Here is a 20,061-nt window from a genome sequence, read left to right on the forward strand (position 1 = left end):
TGGTCCCTATTTATCTACTTGCACTTAAGAGTGCTTTCAAAACTGCTAGGTGGACAGGAGCTGGGACCGAACGACAGGAGCTCACCCCGCCGCGGGGATTTGAACCACCGACCATACGATCGTCAAGTCCTAGGCACTGAGGTTTTACCCACAGCGCCACCCGCGTCCCTAATAATAATAATAATAATAATAATATAAAAAAAAATTATTTATACCCCGCCCTTCCCGGTTCAGAAAACCAGGCTCAGGGCAGCTAACAACAAATTTAAAATACTTAATTGATGCAACAAAAAACAGCATAAAACGTGAATAACCATAAATTCAAAAATCAATTTAGGGGGAAAATGCGTCCAATAAACATTAGATAATAACCAGGGCTAGCTGGCTAAATTAGTCCTTTTTGGGCCAGCGAGGAGACCAGGGGAGAATTAGCTGTGGGATCCCAGAGTGGGTAATCTTCATAAAAAGGGGAGGGGGAGGGAAGGAAGGGGAATAAAAGATCAGGCTAAGTTCAAATTGAAAACCAGGCAGAATAGCTCTGTCTTACAGGCCCTGAGGAAGGAAGTTAAATCCTGCAGGGCCCTGGTCTCATGGGACAGAGCATTCCACCAGGTCGGAGCCATCACTGAGAAGGTCCTGTCCCTGGAGGAGGATAATCTGACTTCCTTAGGGCCCTGGACCTCTATGATTATTCATGGACCTTAAGGTCCTCTGTGGGGCAGAGCAGTCGTAGATGAGACTGGAAGCCAAATAATATTGCTGTGACAAAGTGAGGAACTGTCAGAGAGGAAAGCAGCTTGCACTGGAGACAAAGAAGAAATTCATTCAGTCTGGGGTTTTTTTTATGCAGACCTGTAGCTCAGCTGGTTAGAGCATGGTGCTGATCATGCCCAACGTTGAAGGTTCGATCCCTGTATGGGGCAGCTGCATAGTCCTGCATTGCAGGGGGTGGACTGGATGATCTTCAAGAGACCCAACTTCTGCGATTCTATGATTATACTAAATTCACCCTTCTCATACCAATGCTTCAAAATCTGTTTCAAAATCCATACATCCATCAAAGGCTGCTATGCAGTTTTCCAACGAATGAATGCAAAAATGGTTATATTATTTATTTGACGCGGGTGGCGCTGTGAGTTAACCCACAGAGCCTAGGACGTGCCGATCAGAAGGTCGGCGGTTCGAATCCCCGCAACGGGGTGAGCTCCCGTCGCACAGTCCCTGCTCCTGCCAACCTAGCAGTTCGAAAGCACCTCAAAGTGCAAGTAGATAAATAGGTACCGCTCCCTCGGGAAGGTAATGCCACTTCCGACATCAGGAGGAGGGGGTTTTGCGGTTCTCACGACCCATTCACACTCTCGCGGGGCTGACTACAGCCCCGCGAGAACAGGGGAATCCCGGGATCATTAGTATGCATTATTCAGCTGTACGCCAGCTCCCTTGGCCAGTTAAGCGAGATGAGCGCCGCAACCCCAGAGTCGGTCACGACTGGACCTAATGGTCAGGGGTCCCTTTACCTTTTATATTTATTTAGTTAGTTAGTTAGTTAGCTATTTATACGAGCCATATTTAATTCCTCTTGTTCAGCTGAAAAGGCTTTCAGAGTGGTGGGCAAATCACTTATTTATTTATTTATTTATTTATTTTTAACATACACCAAAAATACACACGCTAGCGAGAACAACATGCAAAAACGTGTTCTGCAAGGGGGGAAATTCGGCATTTTGTAGGACAGCGAGTCGGGGCGCCTGCAAAGGAAAATCTTGACACCCACTTCACCTCTGTTTGGATGGCACCCAGGGGAATGACCTCTGATGATGTCCATAATGAGTGGGCAGATCTGGGAAAATTTGGTGACCCATTCTGTTTGGGGCTTGGTTCATTTTGCTTCCTTCGTTTGGTACTCTCCTCTGGGGTTTTGATGCCTTGTGTTCTTGTAAGCGAGACGTTCTCTTCTCTTCTCCTTTCTCAGGGAAACTCATCGTTGCAAAAGTCTTCCTTGGACACAGCGCCCCGGCTCACGACGGAGAGCCAATCGTCCAGGCCCGCTATCCCAACATCAATTCCGTCTACAGGTCTGGCAAATCCTCCCAGAACAGCCCCTGTAATGCAGCCAGCAGTGGGGCTGCGGACCAGCAAGAGAAACCCAAGTGTAAGTTAGTGTCTCCAACTGGAGTTGGTCATATCATACTCCTGGGATTTCATTGGGGAAATTGGATCCTGGGATTTTTATTATTTTTAAAAATGTAACAGTACCTAATTTGTTGTTTAGTCGTTTAGTCGTGTCCGACTCTTTCTGACTCCATGGACCAGAGCACGCCAGGCACTCCTGTCTTCCACTGCCTCCTGCAGTTTGGTCAGACTCATGCTGTCCCACCATCTCGTCCTCTGTCGTCCCCTTCTCCTTGTGCCCTCAATCTTTCCCAACATCAGGGTCTTTTCCAGGGAGTCTTCTCTTCTCATGAGCTGGCCAAAGTCTTGGAGCCTCAGCTTCACGATCTGTCCTTCCAGTGAGCACTCAGGGCTGATTTCCTTCAGAATGGATACGTTTAATCTTCTTGCATTCCATGGGACTCTCCAGAGTCTCCTCCAGCACCATCATTCAAAAGCATCAATTATTTGGCAATCAGCCTTCTTGATGGTCCAGCTCTCACTTCCATACATCACTACTGGGAAAACCATGGCTTTAACTATATGGACCTTTGTTGGCAAGGTGATGTCTCGGGTCTCGGGAATCGACAATATATAACCACCTAGGTGTGATGTACCCCAACAACCAAACATAAAAGAAAGGACAATGCACAGTAGTACAAGTAAGGAGATCATAGGATTAAGGGACCCTCAGGGGTTATCAAGCCCAACCCACTGCAATGCAGGAATCTCAACCAAACCATCCAGGGCAGATAGCTACCCAACCTCTATTTTAAAACCTCCAAGGTGTGGGGTGTGAAACACAAGAGCAGTCAAGTACAACATTCCTAGAGTGAACATGTTTACACATGGGGAGGAATGTTTGCCCAGCCAGCAGGTAAACTTCCTGTTTCCATCTGAGCTGGGACAGACTTCCTCTGCATGTGACTAGAGGTGGGCATGGCCTCACCTGTGCAGGTAACAACAAAAGCACAGGGCAGGGCAGCCATCTTTCTTTTTTTCACCACATGCATCGAAGAAGCAACATCTGCTTAGCCAAAGATGCCCTCTTGGCTTCCAGCCAAGAGAGGACAAAGGGACTGTCTTCTTAAGGGATAGTTTCCAAGTGTATGTTACTTTTCTAAGCTAAGTCTGCCTTCTGGGATCCTATTGTGAACAGAATGATATGTGAGTAAACTCTTTTTATACTTTTGTAGAAGACTTGTGTCGTATCCTATCTTATATGAGGGAATAGGGGGAAAATAACAGAACAGTTATTATAGAGGCTTTAGCGAGCCTGAGCAAACGCATCCGCTGCAAGTTTAAAAAGGGGAATGTTATTCTGCTAAATTGTGGAACTTGTTAACACAAGTTGGAAAAGGATATAATCAGACAGTATATCCTCTCCCGCATCCCTGAACATTCCCACACAAGGAAGGAGAATCCACCACCTCCAGAAGGAGTCCTTTCCACTGGCGAACAGGTCTTACTGTCAGAAAGTTATTCCTTTCTTATAACTTGAATCCATTGGTTTGGACCCTACCCTCCAGAGCAGGAGAAAACAAGCTTGCTCCATCTTGCATGTGACAGCCCTTGAGACATTTGAAGATGGCTGTCATGTCACCTCTTAGCCTCCTCTTTTCCAGGCTAAACATACCCAGCTCCTTCAACCGTTCCTCATCAGGCTTGGTTTCCAAACCATGGATCATCTTGGCTGCCGTCCTCTGCACACGTTCCAGCTTGTCAACATCCTTCTTAAATTGGGGTTCCCTGAATTGGACACAGTGTTCTAGGTGTGGTCTGACTAAGGCAGAATAGAGTGTTGCTCTGACTTCCCTGGGACGCAGGTGGCGCTGTGGGTAAAACCTCAGTGCCTAGGACTTGCTGATCGCAAGGTCGGCAGTTTGAATCCCCGTGGCGGGGTGAGCTCCGGTCGTTCGGTCCCAGCTCCTGCCCACCTAGCAGTTCGAAAGCACCCTTAAGTGCAAGTAGATAAATAGGTACCACTCCGGCGGGAAGGTAAATGGTGTTTCTGTGCGCTGCTCTGGTTTGCCAGAAGCGTCTTAGTCATGCTGACCACATGACCCGGAAGCTGTACGCCGGCTCCCTCGGCCAATAAAGCGAGATGAGCGCCGCAACCCCAGAGTCGGTCAGGACTGGACCTAATGGTCAGGGGTCCCTTTATCTTTACCTTTGCCTTTACTGCTACCGGAAGAAAATAGCAAGGCAGCGAGTAGCCACTAGAGGGAGATCCAGCCTCAAACATGAAGCCTCTGCATTTATTTGAAACCTTTGCCTTCTTTTCCTGCTTTGTTGTGCTCCAAAAGTCGTGATCTGCCCTAGTACAGAGAAAGTGGGAAGATGGAAGTAAGCGCCACACCCGTGCTTGGGATGGTGTGGCTCGCAGCAATGGTGGCGACGTTCTGCCTCCGCTGTCGGAGGAGATATGCCTCTGAATATGAGCCACAGGGAATCCCAAGTGGGGCAAAAGGGCTGTTGTGCCTGGACCTCCCTTGCACGCTTCCCATGGGCATTTGGCTGGTGAATGTTAGAATAAGATTACCAGATTTTTTTCAATGAATCTGGGGACACTTTTCAACTTCAGTAGGAAAGATAGGATTTTGTAAATCTGGGGACTGTCCCTGGGAAATGGGGACGTCTGGTAACCTTATTTAGAAAGGGTTGCCGGACTAGATGGGCCTTTGTCCTGTTCTAGCAGAGCTCTTGTGACAGGTGCAGACCCTCTTGGAGCAGCCTGGATACCTAGATTGCCTAGAGCGTGGTGCTGATGATGCCAAGGTTGCAGGTTCGATCCCCACACGGGGCAGCTGTATATTCCTGTATTGGCGGGGGTTGGACTGGACTCTACGATTCTATTTTTCTCGAAAGCATATGTGGGATGGGGTGTGGGGGTGTTAAGGGAGGGGTAGTACCTCTGGTGGGAGACTTGTTTGGTCTCTGCCCTGCACTCAGCTCCCAGAAGCTGTCAGCATGCAGCAGCAGCCACACCCCAGGAAATGGCTTCGACTGGTCTTAAATCCTCAGTGAGTTAGGGGCTTCCCCTGCATGCAAAGACAGGCTGCAATGGGCAACGGGAAAACTGGCCTCCTCCGCAGTGTCTCCCCGTTTGTGGGATGCTCTCCCCAGGGTGACTCGTCTGGCACCTTCACTATATACCTTTAGGCGCCAGGCGGAAACGTTCCTCTTCAACCAGGCCTTTGGCTGATTAACGCTCTACAGCCTTTTTAAATGTTTCTGCAGGAAGGGAGGTGGGTGGGTTATTGTTTTTGCTGCTTTGTTTTTAACAAGATTTAACCAGCTGTGTTCCTAATAAATAAGGTATACTATTCATTGTATCAAATTTCAACAGAAGTAACTCATAAAGTTCAACAACCAAACAAGCAGACGACCCAGTGGATCAGATCAGAACTTAAAACCTTCTTTGTTGTTAAACTCTTTTACCTGCAGAGCATATTTGCAGGAGGCACAGTGCCCACATTTAAAGAAACCACGTGGAGGACCAGACAACGTACGTTGTATGGGTGTTGGTTTTAAATCCATATGCACCAATATATCTTTTAGTGACTTAGTGCGTCGTTTGGCAAAAAAGGGGGGGTATAATCACACTTAGTTCTTTAACTACTGAAGAAGCCCAGGATAGCAAAACAAGGCCAATATTCTGGAAATCCTTGTCTAGACTGTGAAAGGATTTTGTGGAACTGTAACAACCTTTCATGTGGATTGTTTGGACTTTATGAACAGACAGGTGGAATAGACACCATTACACGGGTGGACCTTATGCATGAACTGACTAGAAAATGATCTGATCATAGAATCATAGAGTTGGAAGAAACCACAGGGGCCATCGAGTCCAACCCCCTGCCAAGCAGAAAACGCCATCAGAGCACTCCTGACATATGGTTGTCAAGCCTCTGCTTAAAGACCTCCAAAGAAGGAGACTCCACCACACTCCTTGGCAGCAAATTCCACTGTCGAACAGCTCTTACTGTCAGGAAGTTCTTCCTAATGTTTAGGTGGAATCTTCTTTCCTGTAGTTTGGATCCATTGCTCCGTGTCCGCTTCTCTGGAGCAGCAGAAAACAACATGGCTATCATATCACCCCTTAACCTCCTCTTCTCCAGGCTAAACATGCCCAGCTCCCTTAGCCGTTCCTCATAGGGCATCGTTTCCAGGCCTTTGACCACTTTGGTTGCCCTCCTCTGGACACGTTCCAGTTTGTCGGTGTCCTTCTTGAACTGTGGTGCCCAGAACTGGACACAGTACTCCAGGTGAGGTCTGACCAGAGCAGAATACAGTGGCACTATTACTTCCCTTGATCTAGATGCTATACTCCTATTGATGCAGCCCAGAATTGCATTGGCTTTTTTAGCTGCTGCGTCACACTGTTGGCTCATGTCATGCTTTGTTCGGTTGTTGAACTTTATGAGTTACAGAGGTACCTCAGGTTAAGGACTTAATTCGTTCTGGAGGTCCGTTCTTAACCTGAAGACCACTTTAGCTAATGGGGCCTCCTGCTACCGCTGCGCCACTGCTGCACAATTTCTGTTCTCATCCTAAAGTTCTTAACCCGAGGTAATTTTTCTGGGTTAGCGGAGTCTGTAACCTGAAGCATATGTACCCGAGGTACCACTGTATATCATATTTATCTAAGTAGCACCTTAAAGACCAACTAAGTCAGTTCTTGGTATGAGCTTTCGTGTGCATGCACACGAAAGCTCATACCAAGAACTGACTTAGTTGGTCTTTATGGTGCTACTGGAAGGAATTTTTTTTGTTTTGACTATGGCAGACCAACACGGCTACCTATCTGTAACTATATTTATCTAAGAACACAGTTGGTTACTTCTCGTGTGTTTATTGAGGATGCTTTACATGACTATAGGTTTGTTTCTTATTGCTTTGTTTTTAACGACTTCCTCATTTTCATCCTGTCTTTTATTCGGTGAACCGTCCTGAGATCTTACAACGAAGGGCGGCATATCAATCTAATAAACAATGAGAAGGTGGTTTCTGCACATGCTGTGCAGGGGCAAATAGGGTCTGTCCACCCAGGGAGGCAGCTCATCTAAGTGGAGAAAAACTCTGGTCCCAAACCTCTGCTGTTGTGTGGGGCAGAGGTCTACTGATGGCTTCTAGCTGTGGTGGAGCTGGAGGCAGCTGGAAACCACAGGATAGTATTGGTCTTGTGCTCAGGAACTTTTCTTGTGGGTTTCCCCTGGACACCTGGTTGGCCACTGTGAGAAGAGGATGCTGGACTAGGTGGGCCATTGGCCTGATCCTGCGGGCTCTCCTTCTCTCCTCTCTTTCTTATTTTCCTTCTGGAAATGTCTCCTGTTCTTACAATTTCAAAACTTCAGTAACCGGAAGGGTGGGGAATCTGTAAGAGAATCCGCCATTCCTGTTCTTGCCTTTCAGCTTCAGAAGTCTGCTCTTCCCTCGACTACAAGAACTGCGACTGCAACCTGCGACAGTGCGAGTGGTTTGTGTTTGATCACGAACTGGTTCTGCCCGAGTACATCGTGGAGTTTGAGTACATCACGTTGGTACGCGCTTCCTGCTCCCTAGCAATGCCTTCAGCACGGAGGGGCTAGTGTAGAGATCCCCTCAGCAAATGTGCCTGGGCTTGCCGATCAGACGTCGGCAGTTCGAATCCCTGCGACGGGGTGAGCTCCTGTTGCTCTGTCCCTGCCAACCTAGCAGTTCGAAAGCACACCAGTGCAAGTAGATAAATAGGTACCACTGCGGCGGGAAGGGAAATGGCATTTCTGTGCACTCCGACTCCCATCACGGTGTCCCATTGCATCAGAAGCAGTTTAGCCCTGCTGGCCACATGACTCGGAAAGCTGTCTGTGGACAGATGCCGGCTCCCTCGGCCTGAAGCAAGTTGAGCACCACACCCCATAGTCGCCTTTGACTGGACTTAACTGTCCAGGGGTCCTTTACCATTTTTAACTTTTACCTAAAGAATTATCATGCATCCTGAGGAGCTGCTGCCATTTAGTCAGGGCCGGCCCACCCATGAGGCAAGGTGACCTGGCTGCCTCAGGCGCTAGCATCTACAGGGCAGCAGATCTGTCCCACAAGGAATGCATTGCTTACTGTTGCCACTGCTACCACTGCTGCCGCCACAGTGGCAGTGCTAGCTGTGGTACGGGCTCAGCAGCTTGCCCCTGCAATTAAAGGGGCCACACGACGGAAATGTATGCCACACCACAGTAAGAGCTGTTTGGTCGTGGAACAGGTTCCTTCAGAAGGTGGTGGTCTCTCCTCCCTTGGAGGTTGTTAAGCAGAGGTTGGATGCCATCTGTCAGGGATCCTTGAGTCGAGATTCCTGCATTGCAAGGGGTTGGACTAAATGATCACTGGGGCTACCTTCCAAGTCTACGAAACTGAAATGGACAGATAGTATCAGGAGTTCAGCCTACACTTGAGTAGGACCCTGGCAGAGACACATGCCCAACTGGCATGTTCCTTCCCTCCTGGTCGAACGTTCAGGAGCTTCATAAGCTTTCTTCTGCCCGAACATCACAGCGACCAATGTCAACTGACACCGGCACACTTAGGGATCCGCAGAGTTTGCGCATCATGCGTGACAGACCTCAGCAACTCGGTATTTTGGCTAATCTACTTTATTTTCATATAAACACACACAGAGCACTGCAATATGGCTCCCTCTCTCTCTCTAGCATCAGACAACAAAGAGAAAAAGAACAAAGGACAGTAGTCCCACTTCACGGAACACAGTAACACAAACATCCTGTCTCTGTCACTTCCCATTCTGTGGAGGCAAAACACATACCATCATGTGAAAGACAAAAATCCCATGACTGCAATCACAGAGCAGGAATTCTAACGGATAGCACACACTCATTGCACCACCTATGCATGGCCACATCTTTCTCAATTAGCAAGCTCTGCCTTTAATTAAAGGGGCTCACCCCCACTTCAGCAGTTGGAATCCAAGCTAATTTGCAAAGGGTCAAATTCAGTGAGGATTTTTTGGTCCTCCTAAGTCAGGAGCTGGGAGCCTTTGGCCCTCCAGATGTTGGATGATGAAAGCTATAGTCCAACGACGCCTGGAGAATCACAGGCTTAATAGAATCATAGAATCATAGAGTTGGAAGAGACCACAAGGGCCATCGAGTCCAACCCCCTGCCAAGCAGGAAACACCATCAGAGCACTCCTGACATATGGTTGTCAAGCCTCTGCTTAAAGACCTCCAAAGAAGGAGGCTCCACCACACTCCTTGGCAGCAAATTCCACTGTCGAACAGCTCTTACTGTCAGGAAGTTCTTCCTAATGTTTAGGTGGAATCTTCTTTCTTGTAGTTTGGATCCATTGCTCCGTGTCCGCTTCTCTGGAGCAGCAGAAAACAACCTTTCTCCCTCCTCTATGTGACATCCTTTTATATATTTGAACATGGCTATCATATCACCCCTTAACCTCCTCTTCTCCAGGCTAAACATGCCCAGCTCCCTTAGCCGTTCCTCATAAGGCATCGTTTCCAGGCCCTTGACCATTTTGGTTGCCCTCCTCTGGACACGTTCCAGTTTGTCAGTGTCCTTCTTGAACTGTGGTGCCCAGAACTGGACACAGTACTCCAGGTGAGGTCTGACCAGAGCAGAATACAGTGGCACTATTACTTCCCTTGATCTAGATGCTATACTCCTATTGATGCAGCTTCCCCCCACCCACCCCCATGCTGAGTGTTGCACTGAAGCATCTTTATGACTCTCGCTTAGCTTGTTTATATATCTGTTTAGTTAAACAAAGGAAATGCAGTAACAAGCTGTGGCAAAAAGAGAAAGCTCTGGGTCTTCTGCCTAGGTCAAAGTGGAGCCTCTGTTCTCGTCGCTCAGCAACGTGACCGGGGAGGAAGGAAGGAGAAACTCGGCAGGATTTGTGCTTTCTCGGGATTTGCAACGCGACGACGAAGTTCTAAGCATGAAGCCTATCATTAAGCCCAAGCCCAAAATCGTTTGCCTGGATGAAAAGACAGTGCTGGCGGTAGCCAAGGCCAACATCTACAGTCAGATAATGGTGAGCAGGTTCTGTTACTTGGTGTTCTTAAAGAATCGAAGCGACACGGTGCTGGTTCCAAAGGAGACCGCAAACTCTTCCCGTTCCCTGAAGTTGGGGGGACTTTTGTTTTTGCCTTGCCACACCACTTACCGTATTTTTCGCTCTATAAGACGCACCCGACCATAAGACGCACCTAGTTTTAGAGGAGGAGAACAAGAAAAAAAATATTCTCTCTCTCTCTGCGCAGTGCCCCTTCAGCAAAGCGGGAGGAGAAATGGAAGGGGCTCTGTTTCTCCTCCTGCTTTGCTGAAGGGGCGCTGAGCAGAGAGAAAAAGCTGCTCAGCGCATCTCCAGCGAAGCGGTCAGAACAGCAAGAGGGAGCGCTGCTTGCGCTGCGCAACAATCCCTCTTGCTGTTCTGCCTTCTGGGATAGCTGTGCAGCCTGCATTCGCCCCATAAGACACACACACATTTCCCCTTACTTTTTAGGAGGGAAAAAGTGCATCTTATAGAGTGAAAAATACGGTATATACCTTGTAAGCTTATAACTTTGTATGTATGTGTCCCTCTTTCTTTAACACGAGTGTATCTGAACCATTGTTGTTATTTGCACATCTTTTTTTTTACCTTGTGCACTTCTAATTTTATACTGGGTACAAAATTCTTTCACCCCCTTCAATAAGGAATAAATTTAAAAAACCACCACAGTCTCCTTGCACCTCTCTAGACACAATGGCGTAGCGTGGGTTGTCAGCACCCGGGGCAAGGCAAGTAATTTGCACCCCCTAACTCGTGGATTTGCGCCCCCTAACCCTAACCCCCAGATGTTGCGCCCGGTGCGGCCGGGCCCCCCTGCACCCCCCACGCTACGCCACTGTCTAGACAGGTCAAGATTTCACAGGTGCATGGTGGTAAGGAGTCAGACTGAAGAATCTCCTGGCAGTGGAGGTGGAAGGAGAAGAGAATGTAGCTTCATTGTCTTTTAATGTATTGTTGCATTTATATCTCACATTTCCTCAAACAATCATGTGTGGTTCTCCGCCCCCCCCTCCCCGCCCCCCGGCTTCCATTTTATCCTCACAACATCCCTGGGAGGTAGGTTACGCCAAGACATAGTGACTAGCCATAGTCACCCAGCGAGCTTAGTGGGGATATGAACCCCTGGCCTCCCGCTCTAGCCACTAGGCCACACTGCCTCTGCATTGCAATGGTGAAGAGGGGAGAGTTTTTCTAGCAAGGCTTTTAGGGCCAGATGTGACTAAACATGGAACTGTCCCAATTATACTGAAAAGGGGCAGAGCTTGGTTTTTTTCTTTTTCTCTTTTTAACAAAGCAAGAGGACCAATGCAGCAGAGCAATGCAGAAGCCCAACCCCATAATAAAATTTTCAGTCCCAATCTGATACCCTCCAGATATTGTTGTGGCTCAGTGGCAGGGTAGCAGCCGCCTTGCATGCAGAAGAATATTCAATCCCCTCTTCTCTTTCAACGCAGATTCTGAATCTGCATGGAAACAGGCTGAGCAAACTCCGAGACATTTCCAAGCTCACCGGGCTTCGCAAACTCATCATTAGTTTTAACGAATTCACCTGTTTAGATGACGTTTACCACTTGGTAAGAGTAACGCGGCTATATTTTTTTCTCATTAGAGTGGGTATGTTTGTAAAAATTAAACTTAAGGCACAAAGTGAAAAAGCCCTGGAGTGAAGGGAGCTTTTCACAAACACAAGTCTTTGGACATCATTGGATATAATATTTATCTGCTTAAAACCTTTGATGTGACTTCATAGATCACAGAATTGAAGAGTTGGAAGGGACCCCAAGGGTCATCTAGACGAACCCCCTGCATGGCCATCCAACCTCTGCTTAAAAACCTCCAAGGAAGGAGAGTCTACCACTTTCCGAGGGAGACTGTGGTGTGAAATTCTACTCAATATTGATCCAGAGCAGAACTCCAATGTATAGTTAGCAGAGTAAAAACTTAAACCTGTTGCAGGATTCTCAAGAAATAGACCAGAGGCAATTAATATTTCATCCAGCAAAGCTTTACTGCTACTGAAGGCAAATGAGCACAATGGTCACAAATCCAATACATTCAGGGTTGGCAATGTCCATAAAAAATCCAGTTGCAGCAGACTTAACTCAAATTTGCAATAACTTATAATAAGTCTGAACACTAAGCATGCTATGTACAGAACACCACAGCAGAAGGAAAAGAGATAAAAAGAGAAAGTGAAACCCAGGCTCCTTCTGGCATTATTATAGTCTCCATGACCTTGACAGAAGAGATGACAGAACCAGTTTAAGCCAGCTGTACTCAGCTTCTCTGAAGGAATAACCCAAACATCATGAACCTTCTGCTTGTTTCTTTCACACAGAGAAGCTTCCAGAACCCTCTTGAACATAGCTGTCAACTTTTCCCTTTTCTTGCAAGGAATCCTATTCAGAATAAGGGAATTTCCCTTAAAAAAAAGGAAACAGCTATGCTATAGAATAGAATAGAATAGGAAAGATCTCTACACTTCAGATCAGTACTTTCTGCACCAAGAAATGCAGTTCCACTGTCAAACCACCCAATACAATCGTAATACCATGCACATTGTTCTGCAAACAAATTACCGTATTTTTCGCTCTATAAGACGCACCAGACCACAAGGCGCACCTAGTTTTTGGAGGAGGAAAACAAGAAAAAATATATTCTGAATCTCAGAAGCCAGAACAGCAAGAGGGATCACTGCGCAGTGAAAGCAGCAATCCCTCTTGCTGTTCTGGCTTCTGGGATAGCTGCTCAGCCTGCATTCGCTCCATAAGACGCACACACATTCCCCCTTACTTTTTAGGAGGGAAAAAGTGAGTCATAGAGCAAAAAATAGTTTCTTAGCTGCTTGCTTTTCAAGTCATCCTTACACTTCTTACTTCCGTTGCAGCCAAACCTGGAATATTTTGACGCCAGCCATAACCACGTGATCACCCTGGAGGGCATCAGAGGCCTAAACAAACTGAAGTATTTGGACTTGAGCTGGAACCAACTGAAGAAGGCCGGGGAGGAAATTGGCGTCTTACGAAAACATACCCCCATGGTGCTCAGTCTCGATATTCGTCATAACCCCTGGCATAAGGTAGATCTCCTGAACTTGTAACGAAACAAAACCCCCCCCACAAAACTGGGGTCTTTTCTTTTTACTTCAGTCCTGCCTTTCAAGTAAGCCCCATTAGCACAGGTCTTTGTTAATGCTACCAGGACAATTCCCTGTTTCTGCTGTGAGTGTTGTTATAGGACGGCAGCGATGGGGAGCCTCTGGCCTGCAGATGTTGCCAGAGGTTCCCCACATCCTGCAGCTACTTCTGTGTTGGATATGATGCTGTTGCGGAAGTTACTTTCCCCTCCTGTGTCTCCACCCCCATCGTTCTGCCCGGACAGTGAGGTCCAGCTCTGAGGGCCTTCTGGTGGTTCCCTCCCTGCGAGAAGCCAAGTTACAGGGAACCAGGCAGAGGGCCTTCTCGGTGGTGGCACCCGCCCTGTGGAACGCCCTCCCACCAGATGTCAAAGAGGAAAACAACCACCAGACTTTTAGAAGTCATTTGAAGGCGGCCCTGTTTAGGGAAGTTTTTAATGTTTAATAGAGTATTGTGTTTTAATATTCTGTTGGAAGCCACCCAGAGTGGCTGGGGAAACCTAGCCAGATGGGCAGGGTATAAATAATAAATTATTATTATTATTATTATTATTATTATTATTATTAATTATTATTATAGTAGTGCATTAGAGAAGGCCGTGCTGAATTTCATTTGCTGCTCCTTTCATTTGCTGTCCATTTAGTTGGCTCGTTTATACGTTAAGATTAGGAGAAACTTTATTCATATTAGCCAATGGCCATAGCAACATAAAACAAGCAATAAAGGGGTAAAGGGGACCCCTGATACAAATAAAAAGTCAGCAATGGGTAAAAAGGGCAATCAAATGACCAAGATTATCGTTCAGATAGTGGCCCTTAATCTCATTGCACCCTCAGTCGTTTATACGTTGCTTTCCCAATAAGATGGGCCAAAGAGAGGAATAAACAGCAAAACATAAATAAGAACTAATAAAAGAACTAAAAGCAATATAGCCATAATGGCAGGACTAAATCTGGTAGCTTCTCAATAAAATGCAAACGGCGTCGCATATTTCCTCCATCCCTACGCCTTGGTAAACACAAATGTCCATGGAAGGTGACCAATGCAGGGCCTGGGATAACTTGTCCTTTGGGGTAGGAGCCACCACCTGCGGGAATCCTGAGGCAAGTAGGAGAGGATACACGGATTAAATATTATCCCTCCTCACTTACGCTAGTGAGCAAGCCGAAGAGCACATTCCCTTGCAGATTGCTGGAAGCAAGTTGATGGATTCGTTAGAATCGTTTAAATTAAGCAAACCAATCTGGCTTCTCCAGTCTGGCTTGTTCCAGGTAAGTTTCCCCTTTTATTTCCCTCTTAAAATAATAACAACACGACAGTCTTCTTTAAAAGCAAGAGTAAAGTTTACTTACATTCAGCTCACAGCAGTGCTCTGAAGGCAGGCTTTATCTTGTGCTTACAGTTACATTTGCAGAGAAAAGAAATCTGAGCTGGGCCTCAGACTTTCTGCCTTGTAGTTTCCATCCTCTGTAAGGATGAGCCATGTGCTGGCTAAGAGCCAGAAGAGGAGGTCCAAGAGTGTGCTGGTCCCGGGGGGTTACCGTGCGGCATGGTCCGAGTCCAGTCCGAGGTTGAGGGTGTGGTATGGGGTCTGTCCGTCAAAGCTGTAGCTGAGTCCAAGGCAGGGAGTCAGGTGAGGTCAGGAACTCTGGCAGAAGAGCAGGACAGGGTGCAGGCAGGAACAGGTTGCCAACAATGTTGGTCCTGCAACCTGGGACTGGGGCTGGCTGGCTTTTATCTGCCCTGAGGCATAGGGCAGCCCCGACCCTCTGGTGACTCACCTCTCCTGGCCTGGAGGCGAGCACTCCTCCTGCGGGAACTTAGTTCCCTGTGCCTCTCTGCCCTGAGCCTCTGCAGTTCAGGAGAGGCTGGAGGGTTACTGGACCCAGAGGCAACCTCATCTTCCTCTGACGGTGCTGAGAGTGGAGCACCTGCAGGCAATGGGTCTTCCACCCCCTCAGGAGCCAGAGCAGACTCACCTGGTGCCTGCACCTGAGGATCCGGCACAGGGGTGAGGGCCCTTCAGGTTCAAGTCCCAGCCCCGGCTCAGCCGGCCCTGGAGGCAGGGACTCCTGTGCAGGCTGAGATTCCTCAGGTTAACCCTCTGAGTCCGATTCCCAGGCCATCACAAAGAGAGAAGCTTGAAAGGAGAAAATGGAAAAAGGGGAGATGGCGGCATGGCTAGCCATTTTACAGAGTCAGCTAGGGTCACGCCCATCTACCTGGTCAAACACAAGGAGAGGTGACTCCAGAACAGGTATGACAGGAAGTCCTCCCTGGCTGGAGCCACATTCCCCTGTGTGTCCACTCTAGGCAACAGGAAAATGTTGTACTTGACTGCTTCAGTGAAGATATATCCCACACCACTGAATGCTTCCATCCAAGGTCATCCCACTCTTGTTTTTCTCTCTCCCCCCCCCCCCCAGCCAGCCTCCGTACGCTTGAGTGTGATTGGCCAGCTGAGGGCTCTGACTCACCTTGACGGACTTCTGATCACTGAGGATGAGGCGGCAGCTGCCATCCAGTTCATGGCAGACTCAAAAATCACGCAGGTTAGACAGCCTGGGTTTGTTTAATCATTTAAGGCAGCAGCAAGGAATAATAAATAATATTAATAAATTTTATTTATACCGCGCCCTCCCCAGCCAAGACTGGGCTCAGGGCGGCTAACACCAGGTATAAAAACAATTGATTAAAATACAACTTAAAAACAACTGATTAAAATACAACTTAAAAACTAGATTAAAGTACAACAATAAAAAGAGTTTTCGGCCCAAGTGGGGCATCTCCTCATGGGCAAACCTTTAGGGGGAGGGGAGCAAGGCATAGTGGGGTCAGCGCTGTCTTTAGCCTATGTGCCGCCAGGGTGCGAAGATCCGCCCAGCACCCCCAAATTTCACGTGCACGGTGCTGTTGTGAATGACAAGCGCCACCGCTGGCACAGCACATGTTTGGTAAATGAGTGCACAAAGTTGAAAGCCCTTTAGTGAAACAGTGGGTATACATTTCAGTAATACCTAGATATATATGCATTTTGTTTTTCTAGCTTCATCAAAATTATTTATTATTTCATAACAGGTAGATAGTTAAGAGTTTAGGCGGCTTCAGCGGCAGGAGCCTGGTGCCCGCCCCCCCCCCCCAAATTTGGCGTCCGGGTTCCCCGCACCCCTTGCACCCCCGGGTAAACACCGCCCTGAGTGGGGTAGCAGAACTGGGAATAATGCCAATATATTTCACACTTGACAACGCATGTGCCCTTTGAGTTTCAGACAGTACATGGGTAGACGAGTAAAAGAAGCCCGGGACACAAATTTTCAAGGCCCTCTAGCGGCTAGGATGGCTCATTTGCCAGGATTTAGCGTTAAGTCTGGAAGTGTGTACTCAATTCTGACCAGACTTTGTTTGGTGGGCATTCCCAAGAGGGAATGCGCAAAGGATATGCAGCAGGAGATCCATTTGGGTCCTGTACGTATGTCCACCAGGATTTCCACAATCACCCCATACTCTGAGCTGCAGACCCAGGAGAGGCGGTCCCATAGGTACAAGGGTCCTAGGCCGTATAGGGCTTTAAAGGTTAAAACCAGCACCTTATACCTGATCCTGTACTCCACCGGGAGCCAGTGCAGCTGGTATAGCACTGGGTGAATGTGATCCCGCGGCGAGGACCCCATAAGGAATCTTGCTGCGGCATTCTGCACCCGCTGGAGTTTCTGGGTCAGTCTCAAGGGAAGCCTCTGCATGCTATTGGACCCCATCTCCCATCAGTCCCAGCCAGCATGGGCCAATAGCGAGGGATGATGGGAGTTGCAGTCCAGTAACAGCTGGGAGAGCCACAGGCCAGTGGAGATAGGCAGAGTTAGTTTTCTGTTAAGCTGATGGTCTCTCCAGCAGTGAGTTTCTTCATCCACCTTGCAAGCTTTTTAGAAAAACGAAAGTATGCTTGGCCTACCCAGAAATGAGCGGACTGAGCAAGGTTGGGAGAGGGCAGGAAATCCCCACTCTCACACACATTTGCTTTAAATATGTCTCCGAGGGTGATTTGATTGGGTTACGTCGCTGCACGTTCGTTTGCTGTTTGCCTTCATTCCGGTGGTTTCATTCCTCCAGGCATCTCTGGTGGAGAATTCTCGGACGGACCAAGACAGGCTTCGCATACTGAGCATCCTTCCTCAGGCCGTGATCCTGACCCAGATTAGCAAGAACAGAGTGGACGTGTTTCAGAACAACTGGCCTTCTCGGGTAAGGGGAAAAGCTTATCAAATACCACGTGCTCGTAAAATCAGATCTCCTGAAATTTTGTGAGCAGGTCCACCACTTCTGGGGCCTGCTGCGCCACCCCCATTGCCATTCTCTAACTCTAGAGGACTCTCCTGCAGATGCCTCTTAGAACCAGATCTAGGAGTCTTGGTTGACCACAAACTTGACATGAGCCAACAGTGTGACGCAGCAGCTAAAAAAGCCAATGCAATTCTGGGCTGCATCAATAGGAGTATAGCATCTAGATCAAGGGAAGTAATAGTGCCACTGTATTCTGCTCTGGTCAGACCTCACCTGGAGTACTGTGTCCAGCTCTGGGCACCACAGTTCAAGAAAGACACTGACAAACTGGAACGTGTCCAGAGGAGGGCAACCAAAATGGTCAAAGGCCTGGAAACGATGCCTTATGAGGAACGGCTAAGGGAGCTGGGCATGTTTAGCCTGGAGAAGAGGAGGTTAAGGAGTGATATGATAGCCATGTTCAAATATATAAAAGGATGTCACATAGAGGAGGGAGAAAGGTTGTTTTCTACTGCTCCAGAGAAGTGGACACGGAGCAATGGTTCCAAACTACAAGAAAGAAGATTCCACCTAAACATTAGGAAGAACTTCCTGACAGTAAGAGCTGTTTGACAGTGGAATTTGCTGCCAAGGAGTGTGGTGGAGTCTCCTTCTTTGGAGGTCTTTAAGCAGAGGCTTGACAACCATATGTCAGGAGTGCTCTGATGGTGTTTCCTGCTTGGCAGGGGGTTGGACTCGATGGCCCTTGTGGTCTCTTCCAACTCTATGATTCTATGATTCCTCCACTCCATAGGAGAAAAAGATAGCTGGGTCTCTTTAACGCTGTGACTCCCAGAGGGGGCAGTACTGCCCCCCCCAGGGGGTTCAGTAGGATGATTATGGGGGGGTGCTAGAGGCAAGGGGGCTGCTGGAGGTGTACACAACTGTCAGCCCTTGGAAGGCTGGCATCACTGCATCAGGTTCATCAAGTTTTGTTGAATTACCGTATTTTTCGCTCCAAAAGACGCACCAGACCATAAGGCGCACCTAGTTTTGGGAGGAGGAAAACAAGAAAAAATTATTCTGAATCCCAGAAGCCAGAACAGCAAGAGGGATCTGGCTTCTGGGATACTGTTTGGCTGTTCTGGCTTCTGAGATAACCGCGCCAAGCCTCTTCAGGGCAGCGGGATGAAGGCTCCCCCTGCCCGAAAGGGCTGCGCACGGCTAAGGCAGAAGCCAGGACAGGAGCGTCACTGAAGGGGCGCTCTGCAGTTCTCCCGCTCTGAGAGGGAGACCCTTCTGTTCCTCCTTCGGCTTCCAGGACAGGCACTGCGCATAGAGGGAGAGCTGTGCAGCGCCCCTTCAGCGAAGCGGGAGGAGGAACAGAAGGGGCTCCATTCCTCCTCCCACTTCGCTGAAGGGGCGCTGCGTAGCTCTCCTTTTCTGCGCAGCGCCATTCGCTCCATAAGACGCACTCAATTTCCCCCTTACTTTTTAGGAGGGAAAATGTGCCGTCTTACGGAGCGAAAAATACGGTAAATAAACTAGCTTTAATTAAATAAGTGTGCAGTTAGCTGCTACTTTTTTGGAATTTTATTGGGTCATTATATTACCTAGTGGCTCGTGGAAACAGCTATTCTGAATAAGGGTAGGGGGCACTGGGAATGAATTTTTGGAACGAAGCAGGTGGAACGGAAAAGTTTGCGTTTGACAGATAAGATAAAAGCAGACTGTTCCAAAAACCCTTCCGTGGCTCCATCTCAGAGTAAGCAGTTTGTGGTTATAATGGAGCCGCCTTCCTCTGATCAGTCAGGCTAACGGCCCATCAAGCTGACTGATAGGCAACCATTTCCCAAGATCTCTGGACAAACCTCAGGTCCAGCTCCTTTCAGCATAGTGCACAGGGGCACAGTTCTCATTCTCCCTCCTCAATGACCACCCACCGTTTGTAGTCCGTTCCACAAAATAAGGCCATTGGACAAGGCAGTCCAGGGAGATCCTCAGGCACCTCGACCTGTCACAGTCTGTGTTGTGGCCCATCATCCAGAATCATGTTAATTTGCCATGTAGAAAAGGTTAAAAGCTCCTCTGTCAGTTCGATTTGTTGCACGGCGCATAGCATAGCTAGAGGAGAACACATTTGGGCAGATGAGCATAGCGTTCTGCTCTTTGTACATTAAGGGAAGCGCATTCACAGAGGCTGCCAAGAGAGGCGGACGTTTCAGCCCATGGTGTCAACATTACACTGTGTGACATCGGTGCCAAAGGTGATTCGTATTGGAGGAAGGACGCATTTTTGCTGAAAACATATATGCATTGCAACAAGAGGCGAAAAGAGAAACCTCTGGGGGTTCTCGGGGAGGTAGTTACTGGGTTTCAGAGAGATGGGTCCATAACACACCTCAGTTACGTGTCCACGGGAGAATCTTTTGAAAGCCACTGTCTCACTGCCTC

General features: G+C 48.1%; 1 protein-coding gene across 4 annotated transcripts in view; it reads left to right on the forward strand.

Annotated features, from left to right (window-relative positions):
• The window catches only part of LRRC9 (leucine rich repeat containing 9), a 74,061-nt gene that overhangs the window by 28,085 nt on the left and 25,915 nt on the right, over positions 1–20,061 (forward strand). For all 4 annotated transcript variants that reach the window (XM_083730997.1, XM_083730995.1, XM_083730994.1 and 1 more), the window contains 7 exons: positions 1,973–2,152; positions 7,567–7,694; positions 9,980–10,192; positions 11,668–11,787; positions 13,101–13,292; positions 15,777–15,902; positions 17,458–17,589. In XM_083730997.1, the coding sequence (XP_083587123.1) occupies positions 1,973–2,152; positions 7,567–7,694; positions 9,980–10,192; positions 11,668–11,787; positions 13,101–13,292; positions 15,777–15,902; positions 17,458–17,589 (1,091 nt within the window). The remainder of the gene's footprint in view (positions 1–1,972; positions 2,153–7,566; positions 7,695–9,979; positions 10,193–11,667; positions 11,788–13,100; positions 13,293–15,776; positions 15,903–17,457; positions 17,590–20,061) is intronic.

The sequence above is a fragment of the Podarcis gaigeae genome, assembly GCF_964106915.1.
Source record: "Podarcis gaigeae genome assembly, chromosome: 1".
In the NCBI taxonomy this organism is placed as follows: domain Eukaryota; kingdom Metazoa; phylum Chordata; class Lepidosauria; order Squamata; family Lacertidae; genus Podarcis; species Podarcis gaigeae.